This window comes from Pseudopipra pipra, chromosome 10 (assembly GCF_036250125.1).
Source record: "Pseudopipra pipra isolate bDixPip1 chromosome 10, bDixPip1.hap1, whole genome shotgun sequence".
Classification (NCBI taxonomy): domain Eukaryota; kingdom Metazoa; phylum Chordata; class Aves; order Passeriformes; family Pipridae; genus Pseudopipra; species Pseudopipra pipra.
The window spans coordinates 1,316,378-1,340,087 of NC_087558.1; the positions used below are offsets into that span (position 1 = coordinate 1,316,378).

At 48.0% G+C, this 23,710-nt stretch overlaps 2 protein-coding genes across 7 annotated transcripts in view; one reads left to right on the plus strand and one right to left on the minus strand.

Moving 5' to 3' along the window:
• Nucleotides 1-23,710, minus strand: part of VEPH1 (ventricular zone expressed PH domain containing 1) — a 64,747-nt gene that overhangs the window by 30,205 nt on the left and 10,832 nt on the right. For all 6 annotated transcript variants that reach the window (XM_064665710.1, XM_064665708.1, XM_064665712.1 and 3 more), the window contains 3 exons: nt 10,148-10,314; nt 8,865-9,074; nt 3,639-3,859 (listed from right to left, as the gene is read on the minus strand). In XM_064665710.1, coding sequence (XP_064521780.1) covers nt 3,639-3,859; nt 8,865-9,074; nt 10,148-10,314 — 598 coding nt within the window. The remainder of the gene's footprint in view (nt 1-3,638; nt 3,860-8,864; nt 9,075-10,147; nt 10,315-23,710) is intronic.
• Nucleotides 15,170-21,040, plus strand: PTX3 (pentraxin 3). Its single transcript, XM_064665725.1, has 3 exons — nt 15,170-15,740; nt 16,197-16,724; nt 19,543-21,040. The coding sequence occupies exons 1-3, from the start codon at nt 15,593-15,595 to the stop codon at nt 20,154-20,156; spliced, it is 1,290 nt and encodes a 429-aa protein (XP_064521795.1). The 5' UTR covers nt 15,170-15,592; the 3' UTR covers nt 20,157-21,040.

Here is a 23,710-nt window from a genome sequence, read left to right on the forward strand (position 1 = left end):
GCAAATTACCAATTGTACAAAGCATGTTTTTAAAGAAACAACCAGAAATACTGCAGCACAAAATGCACTTTTTCATTTGTTTTGATAAAGGCAGCTCAGGATATTTCTCAGGGGAGCTGGCGAGTTTTGTCTTGTTTTTAATTTAAGCAAGATCTCGTAATATATTAACACCGAGGAGCACTTTAAAAATATTCTTCTGTAATAAAGAACCTTGATATGACCTTTGCTAACAAATCTTTCTGGGGATGTAGGACAAGATTTAATTTATGGGGAAGCTGTCACTCCAACAGGACTCCCAACACTGCTCCCATTGTGGGAGCTGAGCACTAAGGAAAACGTCTGTTCCATATGGAAATCCATGGAAAGCCTCTGCTCACAGAGAGAGGATTGATGGACTTGGGGGGGGGGTTGTGAATGACAGACCCAAACCAGGAAGCCTTGATGAAGTTTGGAAACAAAAATGGTGTTTTAGAACAGCACCTCTCTTTGTCCAGTGTTCTCCTGTTGGGCTCCGATGGCTTCGGGAAGGGAATACAAGGAAATACTTCTCCTAAAGGATCATGGAATTGTTAAGGTTGGAAAAGACCTCAGAGAAACATGTTAATGAATCCTACTTTCCACATGTGGAGCAGAAAGAAGTCACTCCTCAGGGTGTGGAGGGTGCAGTTCTCACTGCCTGGTGCTCCTCAAGCCACCACCTGGTTTTTGACCCTGTTGGTGCCCAGGATTTCGGAGCAGGGGAGCAGGAGGGATCCCGAGTGCCCATCCCTGGGGACCATCTGCTCTCACGTGTGCCAGCTCTGCACCCCCACCACTCCCTGGGGAAGCCACGAGCACCAGCCCCAAGCAGGATGCTCAGAGAGGGGGGGCTGGCAGCCCTTCCTGCTGGGCCCCCTCCCAGCCCCTGCAAAACAAACCATTGTTTGAAATCTTGGCAGGAGGCTTTGGGGACATTGCTGAGGTTGCTGAGCAGGATCAGTTTACACCCAAGCTCAGCCTGTTTTCGAGATGCACGAGCTTGTGGGGGAACCACAATGACCTGCCCTGAGAGATGGCACCAGGCTGCTCATCACTTCAGGCTTTGAGATTCCACGTGCAGAGAGAGCCCAGTGCACAGGTCACCAGTTCAAGGGTGGTACATGTGTATGAAGGATAGGAAGGACATTTTTCCAGACCATTATCAGCATCAGAAATTGAGTTTTAGGGAAAAAGAGCATCACAAACAGAGATGGCTAAAAATACACTCGAGGTGTATTTTAACCAAGCCCTGGTTGCTGCCAGGGCTTCACCTCTGAGGGGATGGAGGCAGCAAGAATGGGTTAATTGTGGGTCCTTGTGGTTTACCACTGGACAGACATAATCACTGATCACCTCCTCAGACAGGACAGAGGTATGAAGAAGGCAAGTGGTGGAGAAAAGATCATGGAATGATCAGATTGGTTTGGGTTGGAAAGACATTAAAGCCCACCCAGTCCCACCCCCTGTAATGGGCAGGGACACCTCCCACTAGCCCAGGTTGCTCCAAGCCCCGTCCAACCTGGCCTTGGACACTTCCAGGGATCCAGGAACAGCCATAGCTTCTCTGGGCAACCTGTGCCAGGGCCCCTCCACCCTCTGAGTAAAGAACTTCTTCCTTGTATCTAATCTAAATCTCTCCTCTTTCAGTTTAAAAGGTAATTCCATGCAGCCACGGTACTGAGATGGGCAGCATTGGTGGAGCCAGGTGTGCTCAGTTCTTACCCACATCCAGGGCTTGGAAGTGTCTCCAAATTTCCTTCCTTGCCTTTTTTTAATTGACTACACTACACTCCTAGGCTGGATAAGTCCATTAAAACTCTATATGTTCTTAAAAAGCACCTCTGAGGCTGAATAACTTGCAATTTTGTGACAGTAAGGGGCACCAGAGCATGGCCTGGTTTTAATTATGTTCTGCACTCCCTGCATGTAAAATTCCCTGGGTCAAACAACCCCGAGCCAACCGTGGCTCCAAAGGAATCGGCTTCCTCTTATGTAAACACCCGAGTTTTGGGAGGAATGGTTATAATCCAGCCACACATTTTAAAACCCTATTTCCCCTTCACAGCACAAATACTCTGGGTTGCTGCTCCTTATAAACCTCTGAGTTCAGTGGCTGCAGCAGCTCCAGAGCTGGGAGGGCATTTCCATGCCAACATCTGGACCAGTCCCACTCACCAGGCACAAATCAGAGTAAACTCAGCTTAAATCAGCAGAGAACTCTCATTTTAGCCTTGTCTGACTGAGCTGATCCTTTGCTCCACACAGGCCTGAAACGTAAAACCAAAGAGCTAAAAACTGTAACTGTGAAAAATCGGGGGGTTGCTGTGATCTCTCCCAGACACGTTGAGACAACACGAGGAGCAAGAGGGCTGAGGAGGGAATAAAATTTAAAATCAATAAATAAGTAAATAAAATCAGGGAGCAGATGGAGAATAAAAAAATCATCTGTAACCACACTCATGAAGGCGATGGAGCTTCTTCTCCTTGGCAAAGCAAGTCCTTAACAAAGGGGATTTTAGAGAGAAACAGGGAAACACAGCAAGGTTGTAATGAAAACCTTCTCTTGCTTTTAAGTGGTTTTTTTTGGTTTTTTTTTTTTTTATCAGCTCTACAGATAAATGTTAAGCACAGAAGATAATAAGGAGTAGGAGTATGGGAATATTTTAACAAATAAAGTAATTTTTCAGCCATAAATTGAGGGACCATGATGGGTTGTATAAATTATTACTGGGCCTCAATCCCTGTCCTGCTCCTCTGCAGTTCCCAGAATACATGACATCCCTCTGGTCCCTTCACCAAGTGACATCTGGCTGCCTCTTTTTTCCAGTAAACTTGGCTAGTTTGGAACAAGTGTGTTGTTTCATGCTCACTCTGTTATCTCCACTTGGCTTTGGCATTATCTCCAAGGATATTTTTCATAAGCGAGTGCCGAGGGCTCGTTTCCATGGAGGGCTTTCCCACCAGGTGAAGTTTGGACATTTCTCACAGCCCTGCAGTAAAGGGAGGGACTCTCTCCTGGTTCCTCTTTCATTTTTAACTCTCTCCAGGACACCAATTACTTGTTTCTCCAATGACCTCAGTGTTTTGGCTCCAGCGCTCCCAGCCTGGCTCCGAGGCTGTCCTTCATGGTTATGGCTTTTCTGACATCTGGGTTACATTTTTCCACAGAATCACTATTCCTTTGTGCCCTCGTGACCTGTGTCAGCATACACAACTCTAATTATGAGTCCCTCACTAATTAGAAGTGACTACCACCGTGTATTTAAATAACACATTCTCACCCTGAGGAACGCCGCAACGCTCCCAACCCTCCAACCTTAGGATACACACTCAGAAGCAGCTGAATGAGCAGAACATCTCTTTGTAGATGCCTGAGAAATTTTTTCCAGCCTGTTCTTAGGCAAACCTTTACCAGGGAGTTAAGCCAGTCATTGTTCTCATCACCCTCAGTGGGTATTTTCTAGAAAAGCTCAACGATAATTGTGTGGGCTGACTTCCCTGGTTGATTTTTGACTGTGCTTATCTGAGACGTGGCTTTTTTCATGGCAATTCGAATAGACTTAATATGAATTTATGCTGCTCCACACGGCCCTGGAGGGGCTTTGTCACACAAACACTACCTGGCTCCTGGTGTGCTGTCAGCCTCGAGCTGCCGGACGAGGAGCTTGGCTATGGCAGTGAAGCTGTTGCTCATGCGATAAATGTCCCTGCTCTGGGGGCCCAGGATGCTCGAGAAGGTGTCGGTGAGGCTCTTAATCTCCAGCAGCAGAATATGGTGAAATGAGTGCTCCATGTTGGCCAGCTGGTTCACCAAGTACAGCAGGCAGGTCCTGGCTCTCTCCTGGGCAACACGGGGAGATAAGAAGAGTTTTAAACACATTAATTCAGTGTTTGCTTGTGCAGGGAGGTTTGTGTGGTGCTGCCTGAGTCACTGTCCCTGGGGAAGAGTGGCTGCCCCACGATAACCAACTGTGCCTCAAACACAGTTTATTTGTGTGTGCTGCTACGTGACTTTTGTTCCTCTTGGTATTACCTAACCCAGCCTAACTCAGTACATCTTGTCTCCTCCTCAGACCTCGAGCCAGAGTCCCTAAAGGCCCTTTGAAGGGCCCTACATTCTTCTAGTTGGTAGGTCAGCCTGGCTCAGGGCTCAGGACACCAGCAGCACTGAGCTCCCCTTTCATCTGTGCTGAGCCTGTCTCAGCTACTCCATCGAATCACAGAATGGTTTGGGTTGGGAGGGACCTCACAGCCCACCCAGTGCCACCCCCTGCCATGGGCAGGGACACCTTCCACTGGACCAGGTTCCTCCAAACCCCATCCAACCTGGTCTTGAAAAGAGAAAGGCACAGAAAAAGAGTGTAGGGAGGTGAAGCTGTGGCTGCCCCATCCCTGGAAGCGTCAAGCGTGGATGAGCTGTAAGGCCCCTTCCAACCCAAACCAGTCTGGGATTTTATGATTTTCTGGACTCCTTTCTGGGCCTGTTGGGTGCTGCTGACATTTAGCAGTGTCACCCCAGGGTCTGTTGTCACCAGTGCTGCCCACAGAGAACAGGGCTCCTCCAGCACAGGGGGGCAGAGCAGTGAGGGGCAGGAGCTGGGGTCCTGTCAGCATCTCCTCTCCCTAATGGTGAGAGGTTAAAGGACCTCATAAATCACAGGGGTTCTCTCCTTCCACAGCATTTAGTTCAGGAGCAACACTCAAATTAGAGCCGTGACTGACAGCACAACAAAGAGAAGTTTAAATAGAGATTTCAGTCTAAGATGTCTTCACACACTGCCTGGCACGGGCTGTCAGTCACTGCCAATGCCCCAGAGTCTGATGTGCCCACTGCAGCCAAAATGTTCCCACCCAATTCTTCAGGGCAATGTGCTTTCCCCAGTTTATCAGCAGAGATCACATCCCCCGCAAATCAGGATTAAAGGGGGCTTGTTTCAGATCAAAACATTAAACACGTAAATATTTTCTAGCAGAGACACTTTATCATCTCTGCCTGGCCAGGACACACAGCTCCAGTGCCAGCTGTTTCTGTGTGCACGTGTCCAAATTCCCATCCTAAACCAGAAGCTTGAAGGTGAAAATCACAGAATGGTTTGGGTTGGAAGGACCTTAAAGCTCATCTTGTTCCACCCCCTGCCATGGGCAGGGACACCTCCCACAGACCAGGTTGCTCCAAGTGCCACCCAACAGCTCCAGGGATAGGGAACATCCAGCTTGACCTTGAGCACCTCCAGATCAGGGCTCCCCTGTTTTGTTATAGTTGTTTTAAGTACATTAAGTTCCACAGCCCTAAAAATATCTAAAAACCAGTGAAAACCCCAGCAATTAACTCAGGAACTCACATCAGATCCTCCACTGGGTAGCCAGGTATGGCTTTGCTCAGGGAAACCCGGGATAAATGGGAAAAGAGCATCGGACAAACTGCTTCCCTTCAGCCAGGGGGTGGGGGGAAGGTCCAGCTACACCTTGGGCTGGGCTGATGTGACTGAAGGAGCTTTTTCCTCGGTGGCTTGAAAGAGGCTGACTTTTATTTGAAAGACAACCCTCCCCCCAAGAGATAAACACAGGCTCAATTAACATTTAAAACACATTTTTTGTTTCCTAAACAAACTGTGCAGCAGACAAACTGGAGGAGCAGTTTTTGACCATTTTCCTGTCACTTTGATCCAGCTGGAGTGTCTCCAGCCTCGCTGAAATGCTGCTACTCGCCTGGAGTGAGGTAAAAGAACAATAAACTCTGAGTAACATAATATGTAACAGTTATACAAAACAAAATTACAGCAAAATAGCTCAACATGAAAGCAGTCATTATCCCTGCCCCAATTCTTATCCAAAATTCTTCAAAAAGCCTATTTGGATGTACAGAGCCCGTTGTGATTTTAACAGGGCTTATTTGATGTACTCATGTGTTTTTTTCATAAGCAGCCCTTGCATTTTATGGCATTACATCTGCCAGAAGGTGAAGATCTAAAATACAAGCGATGAGGTGTGGCAAAGTGTTATGCTTTAGCTTAAAATCAGGCTCAGGAGACTACAAAAAGAGATCACAAGGCTTTCAGAAGTCGGTTAAAACTCTCGGTTCAAAACACACAGTTAATGGGAGAAAAAATACATTAAAATGTCCAATTGCCCCCTGCCCCAAGATGGTGTTTTGCTTTGCACAAATTCATGGTTAAGGGACAAGTTCTGATTTCAGCTTCACCCCTGAGACTGTCACTGACATCAGCAGAAGTGGGGGGTGTAAACAAGGGGCAACCTTTAGAATAAAGGGATCTCTCTTCGGCCAGAGCTCTCATCTCTCCAGGGGTCCCTCGGCACTGCCGAGGTGGACAGAGCGGCTCGGGGGCAGCACAAGAGGCTGTTTTTGGGAGCCAGCAGAAAGGATTTGCTGCTCACACCCACAATCCATACCACAGAGGGCCAAGCCTCGATCCTTGCCACCTCTCTTCCCCAAGCAGACCTTCCAGTGAAGTGAAACATCAGCAACTAAAATTCCAGCACTGCCATCGCTGTTCCCTTCCCCGCTTGTTTGGCTTGGCCGGGAGGGAGATGCCGAGTCACGCCTCAGAAGGAGCAGCATTCCTGTGGCACAGCCCCGGGACAGGGAAGGGGAGAGGGGCAGGAGCGAGCACGGAGGGTTTCAGGAAGGCACTGGCACGGGGGGCTGAGACACGAGGGCAGCAGCAGCACTTGTGTGTGCAGGGGCTGCTCTGCTGCTTCCCCTGAGCGGGACAAAGAAAGTGCAGCAGTGACTGAGCTTTGCAGTGACACTGGAGATCAGAGTGTCCTTTTAATTCATTCTCATTGCTCCACGGGAGCCTCTAAGATCTGCCCAGCTTTTATGATGCCAGATGTGGCTGTGCTTCTCTGCTGGCAGGCTGGCTGCCTGCCCTGCAGCGCCAGAGATCCATGGCACTGGTTTTCCTTTCAGTCACAGAGTCACAGGAAGGTTTGGGCTGGAAGGGACCTTAAAGATCATCCCATTCCACCCCCTGCCACGGGCAGGGACACCTTCCTTAGACCAGGTTGCTCCAAGCCCTGTCCAACCTGGCATTGAAAAAGAATCATCTCCTCTTAAAGGAGCAAGAAATGCCTCCAAGGCTGATTCCTGAGGAGAGGTGAGACCACAGAATCATCAGATCTCCCAGGCTGGAAGAGATCTCCAACACCATCGAGGGATGGAGTGGGAAGAGCTTTAAAGTCCTTTCCAACTCAAACCACTCTAGGATTTTATGATGTTCCATAATTCAGAGATATCCATGACTTCTATCTTTTCAGGAAGCAAAACACGAGGGGAGCCATTTGTCCCCTGTTGGAATGTTCCCTTCTGCCACCCTTCGCCTGCTGCTTTTCTCCATGTTCTCAAGTCTCAAGTGCAAGGCCCCCTGGGTGTCCCTGCACACACAGGACAAGGTGCCATTCCCCTGGACATGTGGCACTGGAATTGCAGCCTGCTGCTGAGTCAGCAGCTCCCTACAAAAATAAGACCCAGGACACAAAGCCAGCTACTCAACACTTACTACAGATGAATTACTCATCTGTAGTACTACGTGTACCCACATAAACCAACAGATTAAAAATATAAGGAGAAAAGATTCTTCAAATCAAGTCTTTGTAAACTTTACCTCAGGCTACAATTTCCAATAATATATGAAATACAACCTGGCCAGTGGGTTCCCTGCTTCTTCTTGGTATTGGTATAAAACAATAACAACAACAAAAGGCAAAATAAATAAACTCAGCCCCTTTGAAGTAACAAACACGGCAGAAATGGAGCCTCAGAGACACTCAGATGGGAAGAGCTGGTTCAACACACTAAAACACAGAATTAAATCCCTCAGTTCTGATCCCAGCTGTGCTCAGCTCAGGCTTAGCTGCTTATAAACTGTAAAGCTTCTAGGAGATGCTGACTCCTAAATATTAAATGCAGAATTGAACATGGTCACCTGCAGCTCTTGTAAAAGTCAGACTTGCTGGGGGGATGGAAGTAAACAAGGAGACAACAACAAGCTGTATTTGGCTCCCAGTCTTCCACAGGATTTTGGCTTTCCCCCCCCCCACAACAGAAATGAGATTTACAAAGCCAAACCAAATCTGGTTTTGATTCTTATGAGATAAATTTAATTTTAAATGAACATAAGGCTCAAGATCAGTAGAAACAGCAAGGGAAGTGTCTCCCTGTGCTGCACCCACAGTGATCAGACCCCCAGGGCCTGGCCAATACACACCCAAAGTGAGATCCAAAGGGAAGGATGGGCCTTATGGCAACGAGGGAAGAGTTGTGTGACATCCCTGTGTGCCAGTCGAGCTGTGGCACAGGCACAGAGCCAGCCACCAACTCCCAGCCTCAGGACTTAAGGGAATGGCTTTGATAAGGGGCCAAAAGAAACTGTTTTCTCTGGGGACAAAGGTTTCCCTGGGGATTCTCCACCACTGATGAGCCCACAGTGTTGTCTGTGACTAAACACCTTCTCACCAAGGCCTGGAGGGACAGGACACAGGGAATGGCTTCAGACTGACAGAGAGTAGGGTTAGATGGGATATTGGGAAGGAATTCTTGGCTGTGAGGGTGGGGAGGCCCTGGCACAGGTTACCCAGAGAAGCTGTGGCTGCCCCTGGATCCCTGGAAGTGTCCAAGGCCAGGTTGGAGCAACCTGGGCTGGTGGAAGGTGTCCCTGCCCATGGCAGGGGGTGGAACTGGATGGGCTTTAAGGTCTCTCCAACCCAAACCATTCCATGATTCTGTGCCCTGGTAGGGCAGTCTGGCTACTTGTGAAGAAAGACATATTTAGATGTATCATTCAGAAAAGAACAACCCCCAAACCAACCTTTGTTTCCAAACTCACCTCATCAATGTGCCCAACAGCTCCAAAGATCTTTGCTGTTTGCCCAATCAGACCTGGAAAACGCTCCCCAACCTCCTTCAGCGTCGGCAGAAAAGGGGCCAAGGCTGTTGGTTCGTAGCTGGATATTTCTATGAGGATGTTTAGAATCAAGTCACTGTGGTTGGGGTCCCTCAAATGCCCAAATAAAAAGGGTAAACACTCTGTCAGCACCTATTAAAAAATCAGAAGAAACAAACTGAATATATATAGTTTTAATTGGGAACACAAATAACCAAGAGAGATGTAACTGGAGTGATAAAAATAAACCACTAGACTTTGATTCAATAAAATAGTTTTCCACCCTTGCTGACCTTTGCACAGGGGTCAACCCAAGTTCAGCTCAACATATGGAATAAGGGTAAGTTTTAGCCTTGAAATATGGCAGTTATGCATAAATAAGTAAGGAAATGGCCAATTGTTCAAAAAAAAAAAATCAAAACCCCACCCTTACATTTCCCTCCCTCCAGGCCAGACTATATTTTATTGATTAAAACAACAGAAGACTCAGCCTTCCCCAATGATACAGTAAATTAAAGGACTTGTAGAAATTTTTGTTTCCATAGGAAACTAAAGGACGTGACAAGGTCAAGAGCTGGAACAGAGGGGAAAGCAAAGGGCAAGATCCTCACTGCCTAAAACACATGCCATGGGTGAGCTGTCATTTCTTGTAAGAACCCAGTTTTGAGGAGGCTGAGGCTTAAAATCATCTTACAAACAGGATGGAGTGTTTACAACTCTGCACTGAGTAATTAATTCTTGTGTAAACACACATGCACACTAATGCACCTCAGATCCAATGGGACCTGCATCTGTGTGAAAGACATTTTGACACAGAAGTGGGGCATAAAACAACCCATTCTTCTGGTTTTCCTTGTTGAGGATTATCAGTTCTCATCAGTCCCTAACTCATTTTAATCTTCCTTGACATGTATTTCAATACAGCTCATGTCCTCTGACAGAAACACAGTTATGGGAATTCACACTCCCATGGCAGAGGAAGAGCCAAAATCATTGAAAACAAATGGTTTAACCCAAACCTTTTGGTCCAGCAGCGTCGCTGTTATGTTCTCCTTATGACTAGATGGAGAATTTGGAATGGAATCACAGAATTCCCTGGAAGTAGCATGGGAAGTCACTGCCTGCATGTTGTAAGGACGGCTCACTGCTGGCACAGACCTCGCCGAGCCATCTGAACACAACAGCCCCGCAGAAGGGGGGCAGTGAGCCACCCCCAAGGCGCTTACCCCGAGTTCTCTGTTCCTGGCCACGGCCTGGAGGAGCCTGAGGAGGTGGAGCTGCTCTGCCTGGTCCAGCTGGGCCGTCAGTGCCAGCAGGTCCCGCAGCCGGAGCGCGATCGGCCGCGGCTGCTGCTCGTAGAGCGCGGGCAGGACACGGAGCAGCATCGAGTTCCCTGGGGACACAGCAAGGACAGGGCAGGGGCTGCTGGTGGGCAGTGCCCTACACCTGCAGAGAGCCCCACAAAACCTGCACACACCCACAGACACCAGTTTTTGAGAATAACACCAGTTCCTCCCCCTGCCGTGGGCAGGGACACCTTCCACTATCCCAGGTTGCTCCAGGCTCCAACCTGGCCTGGAAGGATCATCTGTACAAAACCAGGGAGGCATAAAAAGCACCGTAGAAAATTATGTACCTACCCAAGAAGCCCAATAAATAACCTAAATAGAATGAATCAGGTGTAACAAAGAAGTGTAAAAAAAAAAAAAATCCTATTAATTATCATTTTATTTCTCAAGAGCAGTATCATGAGGATGCTGCTTAATGAGCTCTCAGATTTGGATGATGCTCTGTTGAGCCCTAGACCAAACTAAGTGTGATTTCAGTTAATGAAGAGAAAAAAAGAAGAGAAAAAAAGAAGAGAAAAAAAGAAGAGAAAAAAAGAAGAGAAAAAAGAAGAGAAAAAAAGAAGAGAAAAAAAAGAAGAGAAAAAAAAAGAAGAGAAAAAAAAAGAAGAGAAAAAAAAAGAAGAGAAAAAAAAGAAGAGAAAAAAAAGAGAAAAAAGAAGAGAAAAAAGAAGAGAAAAAAGAAGAGAAAAAAAGAAGAGAAAAAAAGAAGAGAAAAAAAGAAGAGAAAAAAAGAAGAGAAAAAAAGAAGAGAAAAAAAGAAGAGAAAAAAAAGAAGAGAAAAAAAGAAGAGAAAAAAAAGAAGAGAAAAAAAGAAGAGAAAAAAAGAAGAGAAAAAAAGAAGAGAAAAAAAGAAGAGAAAAAAAGAAGAGAAAAAAAGAAGAGAAAAAAAGAAGAGAAAAAAAAGAAGAGAAAAAAAAGAAGAGAAAAAAAAGAAGAGAAAAAAAAGAAGAGAAAAAAAAGAAGAGAAAAAAAAGAAGAGAAAAAAAAGAAGAGAGAAAGAAAAGAGATAAAAGCTCTAATTTTCCTTTGTTGAGATTCAGGCTTTCACATGAAATAGGCAGCACATGGAAAGAATAGTTGGTTATTAAGAGAACTAAATATGCACTTGCACAGAAATAGTTAAGGATGCCATTTCCAGGAGAAGAAGGGAGCCAGGGAGAGTCGACTGCAGGCAGAGCTGAACCCTCTCTCACACGGTTCCTGAAGATGTCTGTGCATAATTCAATTTGAAGGCCAGGCTCATACCAAAATCCATAACCCCCCAGTGCTGTACACGCCTGCCTCCGTGGATTTAAGTTTCACTTGAGCAACATATGGAAAACATCTGCCTGTTGCAACCTAGTGTGGCTCCTTTCTGCAAAGCCTTGGAAGTGCTCACGGTCTCTTTGGATTGGTTTCCAAGAGGAACTGCTCTCTGGCCTGCTGCTTTTTCTCCCATTTAAACCTGAGCCGTGTAATTTGGGAAGATAAGCAGATCTCTTCATGGATGGCAGAAAAAGGATATTTGGGTTCAGGCTGGAGCACGCCGGGCTCCTGCCAGAGACAGCAAACGCACCCCAGGACACGGCTGGGTCTTGGAACGTCCCCCCCGGGCCAAGAAACGAACGTAATTCATTGCAGGTTCAGACAACTGTGAGTCAAACAGCTCGTAATGATCCCTCAGGGGTCCTTCACCTCCGGGGGAGTGTCTCCAGCCAGCCACACTTCTGCATCCTCTCCCGCCTGGAGAATCCCTGGCTCCTCCCTGAAGGCCACTCTGAGCCCTCTGAGCAACCAAAGGCAAGGTCAGAGCCCACCTCTCACCCCGGACACGGCAGATTTGGGGCTTGTTCTGTTCTATGCACAATCACAAAGGCCACTGGCAAATGAAAGGGATTTGTTGATGAATGACCCTAAAAAGATGAGCAAAATGCTCCATTCTGTCCATTTTCTACCCACGTTCTCTGGGCAAGTCTCTTCCAGATGTTACAAGTGGATCCACCTAAAAAGTGTCACCACCAAGGCACTGTGGCCACCAACTCACCCACTGGGAGAACTGGGATCTCGGGGAAAGGTTCTTCCCCCAGAGGGTGGTTGGCACTGCCCAGGCTCCCCAGGGCAGTGGGCACAGCCCCAAGGCTGCCAGAGCTCCAGGAGGGTTTGGACAACGCTCTCAGGGACAGGGTGGGGTTGTTGGGGTGTCTGGACTGGATGGTCCTTGTGGGTCCCTCCCAACTCAACTGTGATTCTATGACAAAAAGGTGAGAGGATGTATTTACTTGAACTTTTCTAGACTCACACCATAGTTCAAAACTGAAACACTTTGCACCGAATACACTAAGAATTATTTTCCCGCTGGACAACGTCGTGCTTGCAGAAATAAGTCTTTTCCTTGCACTTGCCCTTGTTTAGTTTCCACTGGAAGTTTTCTGCCCATATGGAGCAGAGCCCTTAAGCTCCAGTAGAATTTCAGCAGCTGTAACAATGGCAAAAGAAGAAATTCCCCTATTCCTGGACAGGCAAAAGTCATCTCAGCTATGGAAGTGTGGTGGGAAGGAATTCAACAGAGAGCAACAAAAATAACAGTTTTAAGCCAGCAAAGACACTAAAACCTGAGCCATGCTACTGCCTAAGCTGGGATGTCACAGATAGGAAGGGATCTGGAAAGTAAGACTAATTATTTAATCTGGGAAAACAAGCCTTTGAAGTGTGGGCTGTATCAGGGCAGTGATGCAATTGGATGTGACACAAGGTGATGGATTTCAGCCACAGAGCCTCTCTGAACAAAAACCACTTTGTGCAAACACAGATTTGGGCAGTTTCCTGAAGCCAACACTGCTGGGTTTATATTCACTAACCAAGATAAATGAAAAGCAAAGGCAATTCAGGAGCAAACTCATCCCTTTGCAGCAATATTGAAGTGACCTCACTGACAGGGAATTGCTTTTAACTGGATAACCTGTGTATACACACATGTAAACAATCCCCCAGATACCACAGCTCGTGTCTGTTCTCCACAGAGCTCCTGAAAGGTCATTAGGCACAACCCAATTGGCTTTGGTATTTTCATGTTTGAGTTAGCTCTGAGTACCTCTTGCTGTTTGTTTGTCACACCTTTTTTTGTCTCCGAGGGATTTACACACACAGCTCACCCACCTTTTGGTTCTCAGATCACAGGCAGCCAGAGGTGATATTGTGTGTTATAAATAATTCACTTTTCGCCAATCTTGCTTCATCTGTCTCAGACTAAACCAAGTGCCTGAAAACATATTTGTTGTCTGAGAATGGAAAAACATCCTACTCGGCTCCTTAACTACCTTCCTTCCCTCTTCCATCCCCACCTCCCTTACCCCCAATACTTTCCAGATTAGATTTTCTCAGACTTTCCAACAGACCACACACTGGGAATTATGCAACTCAGGCACAAACCAACCTCCAGTTGGGGACAGCTGATGGTTGAGAGGCAGGAGGAGGAACCACAGCGATGTGGGTGTGTCCTGGTGGTGCCAGCCCAGCCCAGGCCACAGACCCCTTCCTGGCTGCCCTCCTTGCACCCAGAAATGGCAAAGGTTGCCTTGTGCTCCAGCCCTGCTCTGCCCATCCCAGCAGCACAGAGAGCCTGGGAAAAGCCACGAGCCTGGGAGCACATGGCAGTGTCACATGGACAGAGGAGCTCTCAAAGTCCCACAGCTGTGTTTGAGCCTCACTCCAAAGTGGGTGTCCAAAGACAAAGCCTGTGCACCAAGAGTAACCCAAGTGAGGCACATACCTACTTGAAAATCCCAGGATCACTGAGGCTGGAAAAGCCCTCCCAGCCCATGGATCCCCCCTGTCCCCAGCCCAGAGCACTGAGTGCCACGGCCAGGCCTTCCTGGGACACCTCCAGGGCTGGGCACTCCAAACCTCCCTGGGCAGCCCCTGCCAGTGCCTGACCACCCTTTCCAGGGAGAAATTCCTCCCAAAAATAACAATCACCTCTCCTTTACTAGACTTCCCAGGTTTCTAAAAGATTGCTTTGATGTTGCTATTTATTATTTACACTCTCAGGAGAGCAGCTGGAGGGCCCACAGTGGCAGGAACCCCCATACCATAGAATCAGAGAAGAGTTTGAGTGGGTTAAAAGCCATCCAGTTCCCTCCCCCTGCCATGGGCAGGGACACCTTCCACTAGCCCAGGTTGCTCCAAGCTCCATCCAACCTGGCCTTGGACACTTCCAGGGATGGGGCAGCCACAGCTTCTCTGGGCAACCTGTGCCAGGGCCTCACCCCCCTCACAGAGAAGGATTTCTCCCCAATATCCAAGGCACAGGTAGCCCAGGTTTGCATGAGCAAAAGCAGAGACACAAATGGAAAGGGAACACACATTGCAAGTTAGATATAATTACATGTTTGTGGTTTTTTGCTATTCTCTGGATATTTCATAGGCAATACATAATTTGTACCATATTATCCCTCATCTCACCTGAGCAATGCATCTCTGAAATGATTAATGGCCCACTGAACTGATGAGATTATGGAATTCGAACCAGATTAGCACCAATAATCCTTCCACTTCATTAATGTCTCATCCAACAGCGCCTTGTTTTGCTTTTTCAAAGGTAACAGACGCAGCTCTGACCGTGCAGCTGCTGATTTACACACTCCCAAAACCAGATCCAGCACTAACAGATTATCCACACAGTTATGGGGGGGTTAGGGGTAATTAGGGCTGGAAAAGCAAAACTCCAACAAGCTGTCCTCAAGAGTTCTCTTTTACTGCTTAAAGCAATAAACTGTAAGTATATAATAGAACTTATTATATAACATCACACAACCATCCAAAAAAGCTGCACTATTTAGTCAAACCAGCCACGTGTATCCAAAGCAGCTCCAGGTATGTTTATTTTCCTCGCAGTCCCCTCCCCAGCCCTGGCACATACCGAGCACAAACCGAGCTCGCAGGGAGCGCTTTCTTTCCCCCCAAATAACACAGCCCGGCACAGCCAATCCAGGCAGCGAACTCCAAGTGCTTCCACCCCTGCATTGCTGCACGTCCCAGAAACCCGCTCTCGGGGGAAGCGGCGGCTCCAGGAGCAGCTTTTCCCCCCGCTTTTCCCCTCCACGAGTCAGTACATCCCCCAGTGGACCCTGGAAGGCTGGGACTGAGCAAACTGCACGCCCCCTTCCCTCCCGGCCAAAACCAACAGCCCCGAGCGCTCCGGTTACGCCACTGGCACGGGGGCTGCTCATTCATTCGGGCTGAGGCGCTCGCAGCATTTATTAGGGGCTCCCTCCCAGCCCCGGCCTTGCTAAACCCGAGCGCAGCTCCAGACAGCCCAGGGATCTCCGGGAAGCGGCTGGGAGAATGCTGCCCCAAGAAATACTCTCTCTGCTCACGCTCTTCTGTGTCCTCAGGGCTTCTGGCTCTGCCCTGGAGGAAGACAACGACTACGACCTCATGTACGTGAACCTGGACAACGAGATTGAGGCTCCAGCCCCTGGCACCGAGGAAAGTAAGTGAATTTAAGCCAAATTTGTGGAAATGCAGAATCGCATTCTTTGTTGCCCAGCTCTTGCAATAGTTATTGTTGCAAGCATTTTTTTTTTCAGAGGGAGAAGCTTGTGCTTATACCAGTGGGTTATTATGGATAACAGTGCTAAAGCACTGGGATGAGGTACCTTGGAATTTGCTTTATATTCTTAATTTTTCAGCTTTCCTGCACAAGACTGTCAATGACAGTTTTAGAATTGCTTTAAAACACACTATTTTACTTTTCTGTTTCTGTATAGAGGGAAGTGCACTCACCTAGATGGTCTTTAAGGTCCCTTCCAACCCAACCCAAGCTGTAATTCCATGATTCTGGGACAGTCTGGAGCACATAAGCCTTGCCCAGAGCCAGATTTTGTCAACCTCCTTCTGTTTAAAACTAAGTACAAAGGAACAGCAACATCTGTATCTTCCCTTCCAGCTGCTTCGTGCGACTGCCAGCGGGAGCACACCGAGTGGGACAAGCTGTTCATCATGCTGGAGAACTCGCAGATGAAGGAGAACATGATGCTGCAGGCGGTGGACGAGCTCCCCAGGGTGGACCTGCAGACCCTGAGGGCAGAGCTGACCCAGCTCACCACCAACCTCGCCGGCTCCTTCGCCGCCACCCTCGACAAAGTCACCTCCCACATCGTGTCCCAGGTAGAGCAGGTGCTCCTGAGGACCAGGGACCAAGCTGAAGAGGCCAAGAGGCTTCGGGAGTCTGAGCAGGGAAAGGTTCTGGAGCACGTTCTGCAGCTGAGCCACAACCTGTCCATGAAGCTGGGCTGGCTGGAGAGCGCCTGGCTGGGCAGGGCTGAGGAGCAGGAGACAGCTCTGCAGCAGGATAAATTGGATGCCACCAGAGGGGACAATCTCCTCCTGAACTCACTGTGGAAGGAGCTGCAGCAGACCCGGGCTGAGCTGAAGGTGTCGCAGCAATGGGCAGCTCAGCACCTGCTGCCAGCAGGTGAGTCCACGGGAGCTTTACCAGAGCTCCTCGGGGGTCTGTCCAAACAGGGACCCTACAAACACCCTCCTGAGCACCTCCCTCTCCACAGGACTCCAAAGAAACCTTAGGAACAGCAGGGCAGCTTTAAACAGTCTGTACAGAAAGGGGGGGAAACCCATTAACTTCTGGGAAAAGAGGTGCTGAGCTTCTCAAAGGTGGGATCAAAGCAGGGCTTAATCCAAGTCCTTACACAGGGCAAAGCCAGCCAGGATCCCACCTCCAGGCTCTCCCAGATCAAAACAGCTCAGCAAACATATTTTAAACATCCAAATTACGTTCTCACACCTCTCACCTGCCCAGCTGGTAACACCTATGCACGTGCATTACTGAGCTCTCCTCTCCCTGCATGTTCCCACTCCTTCCTCTCCCTGAATTAACACCTCCTCACCCACTCCAGCTGCCCCAGAGCAGAGGACTGGTGTCAACCAGCCAGGCACACCTGCACAGCAGGGAGGGCACATCCCCTGCACCCAACTGTCAGGGCAGAGTCCTTCCTCCGGATGGATCCGTTAGGAACACCGGGGTGGTGGTTTGGGGGTGTTTTTGCCCTTCCAAAGCCTTTGCACTGCTCAGCAAGCGAGGTGACCACAGAAAGATGAGCTCAAACCTCAAATTCCACCTCAGTTTTCTGTGCAGTGCAATGAGACACCCAAAAAAGCAACTTGGCTGTGGCAGAGCAGCCCCTCATCTGTTTGAAGTGTGGGTGCACAACTGCTACCTGCATGATACAGCTACACTGGATATCAGTGAGCTGTCACTGCCTGGCCTCTAAAAGCTGATTAATGGCTGTGTTTGCCACAAATCTAAGTTATTACAGCTTAAAAGCCCCATAGAAATCTACACTCAGAGAGTCCTGTGGGAGTGGGTGTGTGGGGAGGTGGGGGTGGAGGTACACCAGCCTTACCAGAGACCTGCAGCAGCATCTCCTGAGTGAGATCTTACACAGGGGAGCAAGAAGGAACAGCTTGTAACTGCTAAACTTCCACAGACACAACATAATTCCCATCAAAGTGCTTTATGAGCTCACCTGAATCTGTCCCTTCACGCCAGACACCCATCCAGCATTAAGAGTAAATTGCTTTCACTCCTTTATCACGACACCTCAGTAATCTCTGTGTGCTGGGGGTACATCTTACAGCATATTCCTCTTTTCCCCAAACTCAAACCTCTTGCCTTCCAGAGCATGATCTCATTCCTTATCTTCTCCTGTAGCCCAGCCAGCCTCACTCAGCTACTCTGCACTAGGTGGGAGCAACAAACCTGATCTGCACCGAGCATCTCTACCTCATCAGTGGAAATTCACTTTATTTCCACTGGTTCCTACATGATTTTATATAAAACCTTCATAGTTTTCAATTTAAAGGCTACATTTTAAGTACTTCCAGAGCCTCTCTCCGGGTTTATTTTTTTCTGGGGAATTTTTAGCAACTGACTTTAATTTCTCACATCTTGAATTCCTGCCAGCCGTATTCTTGAGGGATTTTCTAATCACACTTTTTGTTCTTCGCTGAGGCTGGTTTTAATTTTGTTTAGGCTTTGATAATAAAGCCTGAAAGCCCGCTAATTAAAAGCTTTTTCACAATAGTGCTCCTAAGTAGCATTTTAAGGAGCATCCCCAGCAGTTGCTCGCTCACCCTGCCCCTCCTCAAAAGGGCCAGTGGAGAGATGTAAAATCTGCTGGAAGCTGGAGGGAAGCAGCCCATGAAATACCAGAGCAGAGCAATCCTGGAGGGCACAAAGAGTCCTTCATTCCCTGGAGCACAAACTTCCACACACGTTTTAGGCATTTCAGATCCTCCAGCTCCTTTAGACAGGAAATGAAGCAGCTTAATTGGAGAAGGGGCTGATTCTTCCCCCATGTCACCTTGAACATTAAGTTACACACAACTAGGGAACAGCACATAAAATACCAAAAGTGTCTTGGCTTTAGTCATCATCAGCTACTTTTCCAAGTTTCACAGAGTCCTGTCAGTGCTTTTAACTAATCTAATTTCTATTATCAACACCCTGGTTAATGAGACATGAGAGATGAACTGTTTTAAAAACACGAGTCATCTTATACATTTCCCACATTTACCCAGTGCCCAGGAATGTTACTGACCAAAAATCCTAAAGGCAGGGTCAGGACAGGGAGTCATTGTATTAAATAAATAAGCCCACCTCAGCATGTTCCTGCCGACACTCCCTGTGCTACTTTTTGGTAGCTCTTGTCCTCCCCTGCTGCCCAGTTATCCATGAGACAACCTCAGGACACAGCCCAGCAATTCCCTCCTCCAGCCACAGCCTCCAGGAATGCCACAGTATCCAAACCTGCTGTTTGATGGCTCACTCACCTCAGCCCCTCACCACAAGGTTATTTTCACTATTTAATACTTAAAAAGAACTCAGAGGCTTAACCAAGACCTAAGGGAGGGTTAGTGCCACAACTGCCCAGTTCAAGGCTGATTTCTTTAGGTGAGGCAGCAAAAGAGCTGCTCTCCCAGGGGGCACTGCTCCATACAGATCCTTGGGAAGCCCCATCATGGAACAGTTTGGGTTGGAAGGGACCTTAAAGCCCATCCAGTGCCAGCCCCTGCCATGGGCAGGGACACCTCCCACTAGCCCAGGTTGCTCCAAGCTTCATCCTGGACGCTTCCAGGGATGGGGCAGCCACAGCTTGGTGATCTTAGAGGTCGTTTCCAACCTTAATGATTCCATGATATATCAAAGGTCCCACCTATGCACACACAAGCAGACCAGTTTCTATTTCCCTGACGATGTTTTTAATCTTCCCCAGGGTGTGAAACCGCAATTCTGTTCCCCATGCGTTCCAAAAAGATATTTGGGAGCGTCCACCCAACTGCTGGAATGACCCTTCGCTCCTTCACTGCCTGTATCTGGATCAGGGTGACCGAGGCTTTGGACAAAACCATTGTCTTCTCCTATGGAACCAAGTTCAATCCCTATGAAATCCAGCTTTACCTCCGCCGGGACTCCGCAGTGCTCGTGGTCGGGGGTGGCCAGCACAAGGTGGCTGCCCAAAATGCAGTTATTCCTGGGAAGTGGGTCCATCTGTGTGGCACGTGGAGCTCCGAGAATGGATCTGCAGCCCTGTGGGTGCAGGGGGAGCTGGCAGCCAGTGCCCTGGACATTGCCAGTGCTCACACCGTCCCCGACGGAGGGATCCTGCAGATCGGGCAGGAGAAGAACGGCTGCTGCATCGGAGGGGGGTTTGATGAAGCTTTAGCCTTCTCTGGAAAACTAACTGGCTTCAACCTGTGGGACAGAGTGCTCAGTGCCCCAGAGATCACGGCACAGAGCGGGGAGGGCACGTGTGGCACCAGGGGCAACGTGGTGGGGTGGGGGGTCACGGAGGTTCTGCCCTACGGAGGAGCCCAGTACGTGTCCTAAACCCTGGCACGGCTGTTTCTGCACAGAGAATGTATTTCCCAAAGAGCTGAACACCAGCACTCCAACTGAACAGAGCTGTAGGAGCCCACGTCCCAAATTCCCAAGGAAGATCAGCATTGCAAGTTTACAAAACGAGGCGCTGTGGAGATGGGGTCGGATCTCTGCCTGCTGTTTTGGGAAAACACTGAAAAGATCCCACACATCAAGGCATGACATTGGAAAAGCTGTCCCTGAGGCCTGGCAGCTCTGTCTGTCCAGAACAGTGTTTTCTGACGGATCAGAGAGAGGGGCACTTTGGACACTCAGGAGTCAGAGGGTGCTCCCGACATCCCTGCTGAGGGAAACCTGACCCTTCTCTGCAGAACAGAGGATGTGGATTCCCCATCCCTGGAAGTGTCCAAGGCCAGGCTGGACGGGGCTTGGAGCAACCTGGGATACTGGAAGGTGTCCCTGCCCATGGCAGGGGGTGGAACTGAATCATCTTTAAAGTCCCTTCCAACCCAAACCATTCCTGATTCCATGATCTTCCAGGCTCCTCCAGCCCTCGGGCTCTATAGCATTAATGTGAATTGTACAGAGGAACCACCTAAGTCAAGAAATGTGTTGTTTATTAATCGTTGTTAGTCATTTGTAGACTATAACAAAACTAGCTCCTTGTTTAAATCATTATTTATGCCATGGATTGATATCAAAGTAATATTCCCCATCATAATCTGATGTTACATTGGGAGAACATGCAGCTGTATTATATTGTAAATGGACTTTGTGATAATTTTATTGAAATTATTTTTGTAAAGTTGTTCTGTAAATAAAGATACTTTACTAAACTAAAACTCTCCATGCTTCTCATGAACCAAAACTCTGAAATCAAGTCCCATGTGGGAATCTTCCCATGTTTTGAACCATATAGTTCTAGAAAAAGAATAAAAATAGTGACCTCTAATAAAAACAGAGGGATCCTCATGTGCATTGAGCTGAGTCTGTGCTAGGACAGTGCTTGGAGGCTGAAGGAAAGATTGGTTTGGGATATCCTCAAATAAAAATCCATCAGTCCCCCCCATAATGCTGCCCTCTGAGGACAGACTCAGTTCTAAAGTCACCCAAAGGTATTTGCTGCTGACAGGAGGTTTGTACAAGGAACTGCTGCTCAGTGCCAGGGATTTGCTCCTCTCACTCTCACAAGCTCATCCCAAACCCAATAAAAACCCAGGGCTGGATACAGAGCACAGGCAGCAGGTGCAGAGCCCAGACTCCAGGGCTGATTTCCACATGGAAAGCAGAGCCCAAGCAGGGGATGATGAATAGCTACTCACTGGATCCGTAACCATTTACAACGAGAGCATCACGCGCTGCTGAAGCCTCTGAACAAGTTATCATGAGGGATGTCTTGTTCAGAGCAATTCTCATTTCCCCTGGAAGCAGCCCATCCTTCTTCTCTATTCCCACGTTTCTCTGCCTTTCTCATTCTCTACAGATGTCCTGAGAACACACTGGGAAAAATCTCTTGGCGTGTTGCTGCTACACTCCTTCCTGAACACGACTCCAGATCCTTGTTCCAGGACACAAAAATAGTAAGGAAAAGCCATGACAAGGTAAATTCCCCTTTACTGTGCAATTGAAGGGGGTTGTGCTTCATACCCAGTGTTATATTACCTGCTCCAAATTTCTGGCAGCACTGTTTAAGGGAAAAGTAATTGCTCTGATTGCTGGAATTTCTCCTATTACCCTGCAATAAAACTGGGTCTAAGTTATAAATGCTTAGTAGTAAACTGGACAGAAATCCCTCCCTAAATAATATCTGTGAATAACCTTAACAACAGAACAAGGAAATATTACCTGTGTTCATCTGCTGGCAGCCAGAAAACAGATCCTCAGAGTTACAAAAACACTTCAGGTCCCAATATTGTGCAAGGGCAAAATCACTCTCAAATCCCCTTCCCATACAGTTCCCTCCATTAAATGAAAACAAATGTCCATGAAATGCAGCAGAAAAAGGAAACTCCTCAGGAAGATCACCAGAAATCCTTCCTGGCTGCTTTTCCTGCTGTATCTCATACCTGAAAAGCTCTGTCTGGGAAGGAGCCTTCTCCTGTCTCTGCTCTGGTTTGGCAGAGGACCAAGTGCAAAGCCAGTCCTTCCATTCCCACTGACTCAGCTGGAAAACTTTCCTCTTTCCAACTGCTTTGCTCTCCCTTTATCACCTCTGTGGACCAGCAAAGCTTTCCCACAGCCCAGCACCACAACTCACACTTCTCCCCTTCGTTCTTCACTCAACCATGTTCTTCCTTGGCCAGCAGTTTGGCTGTTTGGAAAACACTAAGTAAATAGTATTTTGGGGGGATTTGGGGCTCCAAACATGGAAAAGCCACCGAGGCCCTGCCCTTGCACTGCTGATGGAGAAGTGGAGGAGCAGGGTAGGACCTGTGGGGCTGGGGCGGGTGCTGAGCCCAGCCCTGCCCTCTCACAAGGCTCTGCTGGATGCAGCATCCCTGTGGTGCCTTTGGAAGGGGGAGCAGCCACGGGACTCTCAGATCACAGGACGGTGTTTCTGCTGTCCCCTGGGAGCAGGAACAGCTCCGTGTGGTCCCTGGTGCCCGTGGGAGGTGCGGGCACAGCGGGCACGGCGTCGCCGGCACGTGTTTGGGAGCTGAGTTCACTGGAACAGAGCAGTGAAACACTCCTTCCAAAGTGCTCTTTTTTAGCTGAGGAGATAAGAACCTGATTGTGCAGCCAAAGAGTTGCCCCAAGTAATCACAAAATCCATTTGGCTCCGGCAGTCGCCGGCAAGGGGCCAGAGCTGCTCTGCCCTGGTGCCACGAGGCTCGGCCGCGCTGGGCAGCCCCAGAACAAGGCCCTTTGTCTCCAGAAACTGCTCTGGAAATCCATCCTCAGCAGCTTCCCTCTCCCCTCAGCAAGCAGTCTGCAAGGGCAGCTCTCAGCCTGCTGCAAACGCAGCTTTTCATGCCTGAAACACGAATTATGCACAGCGCGATCGAGCCCCTTCGCAAAACAAATCCTTTCGCTGTTCGGTGCCCTCTTCCCGGCTGCAATTCCCAAACCTGATATCCACAGCAACATCTGCTGGTGGAACAACATAAGTACACAACTCAGCCGTGCTGAAACCTTTTCCCAAACCTGTGACTAAATTCCCTCTATTTCTTTTATTACTACCACTGAGTGACGGTGCACAATGTCAGCACATAAATACTAATGTCAAGTCTTAAAAGAATACAAGAAATAATAACTTGATAAAGAATGCACACATTTAATTTGAGTGCTTAACATCTCCATAATAATCTTCTTTTAATAGCAGTAATTAGCAGTAACTGTCTAATTATTACCCATACTTGAAGCAAAACAGTGAATTTACTATTGCAGTAGCACTGTACTACAACAAATACTGGGAACTTTATTACTTCAATTAAATTGGATTTCCTTTTATAGAAGAATGAATATTTTTGGCTTTTTCAACCACAAAAATAAAATGTAAGGAGATTAGCAACAATATTCTATATAAAGCTAACAATGTAGGCAAAATTAAAGAACCACCACAA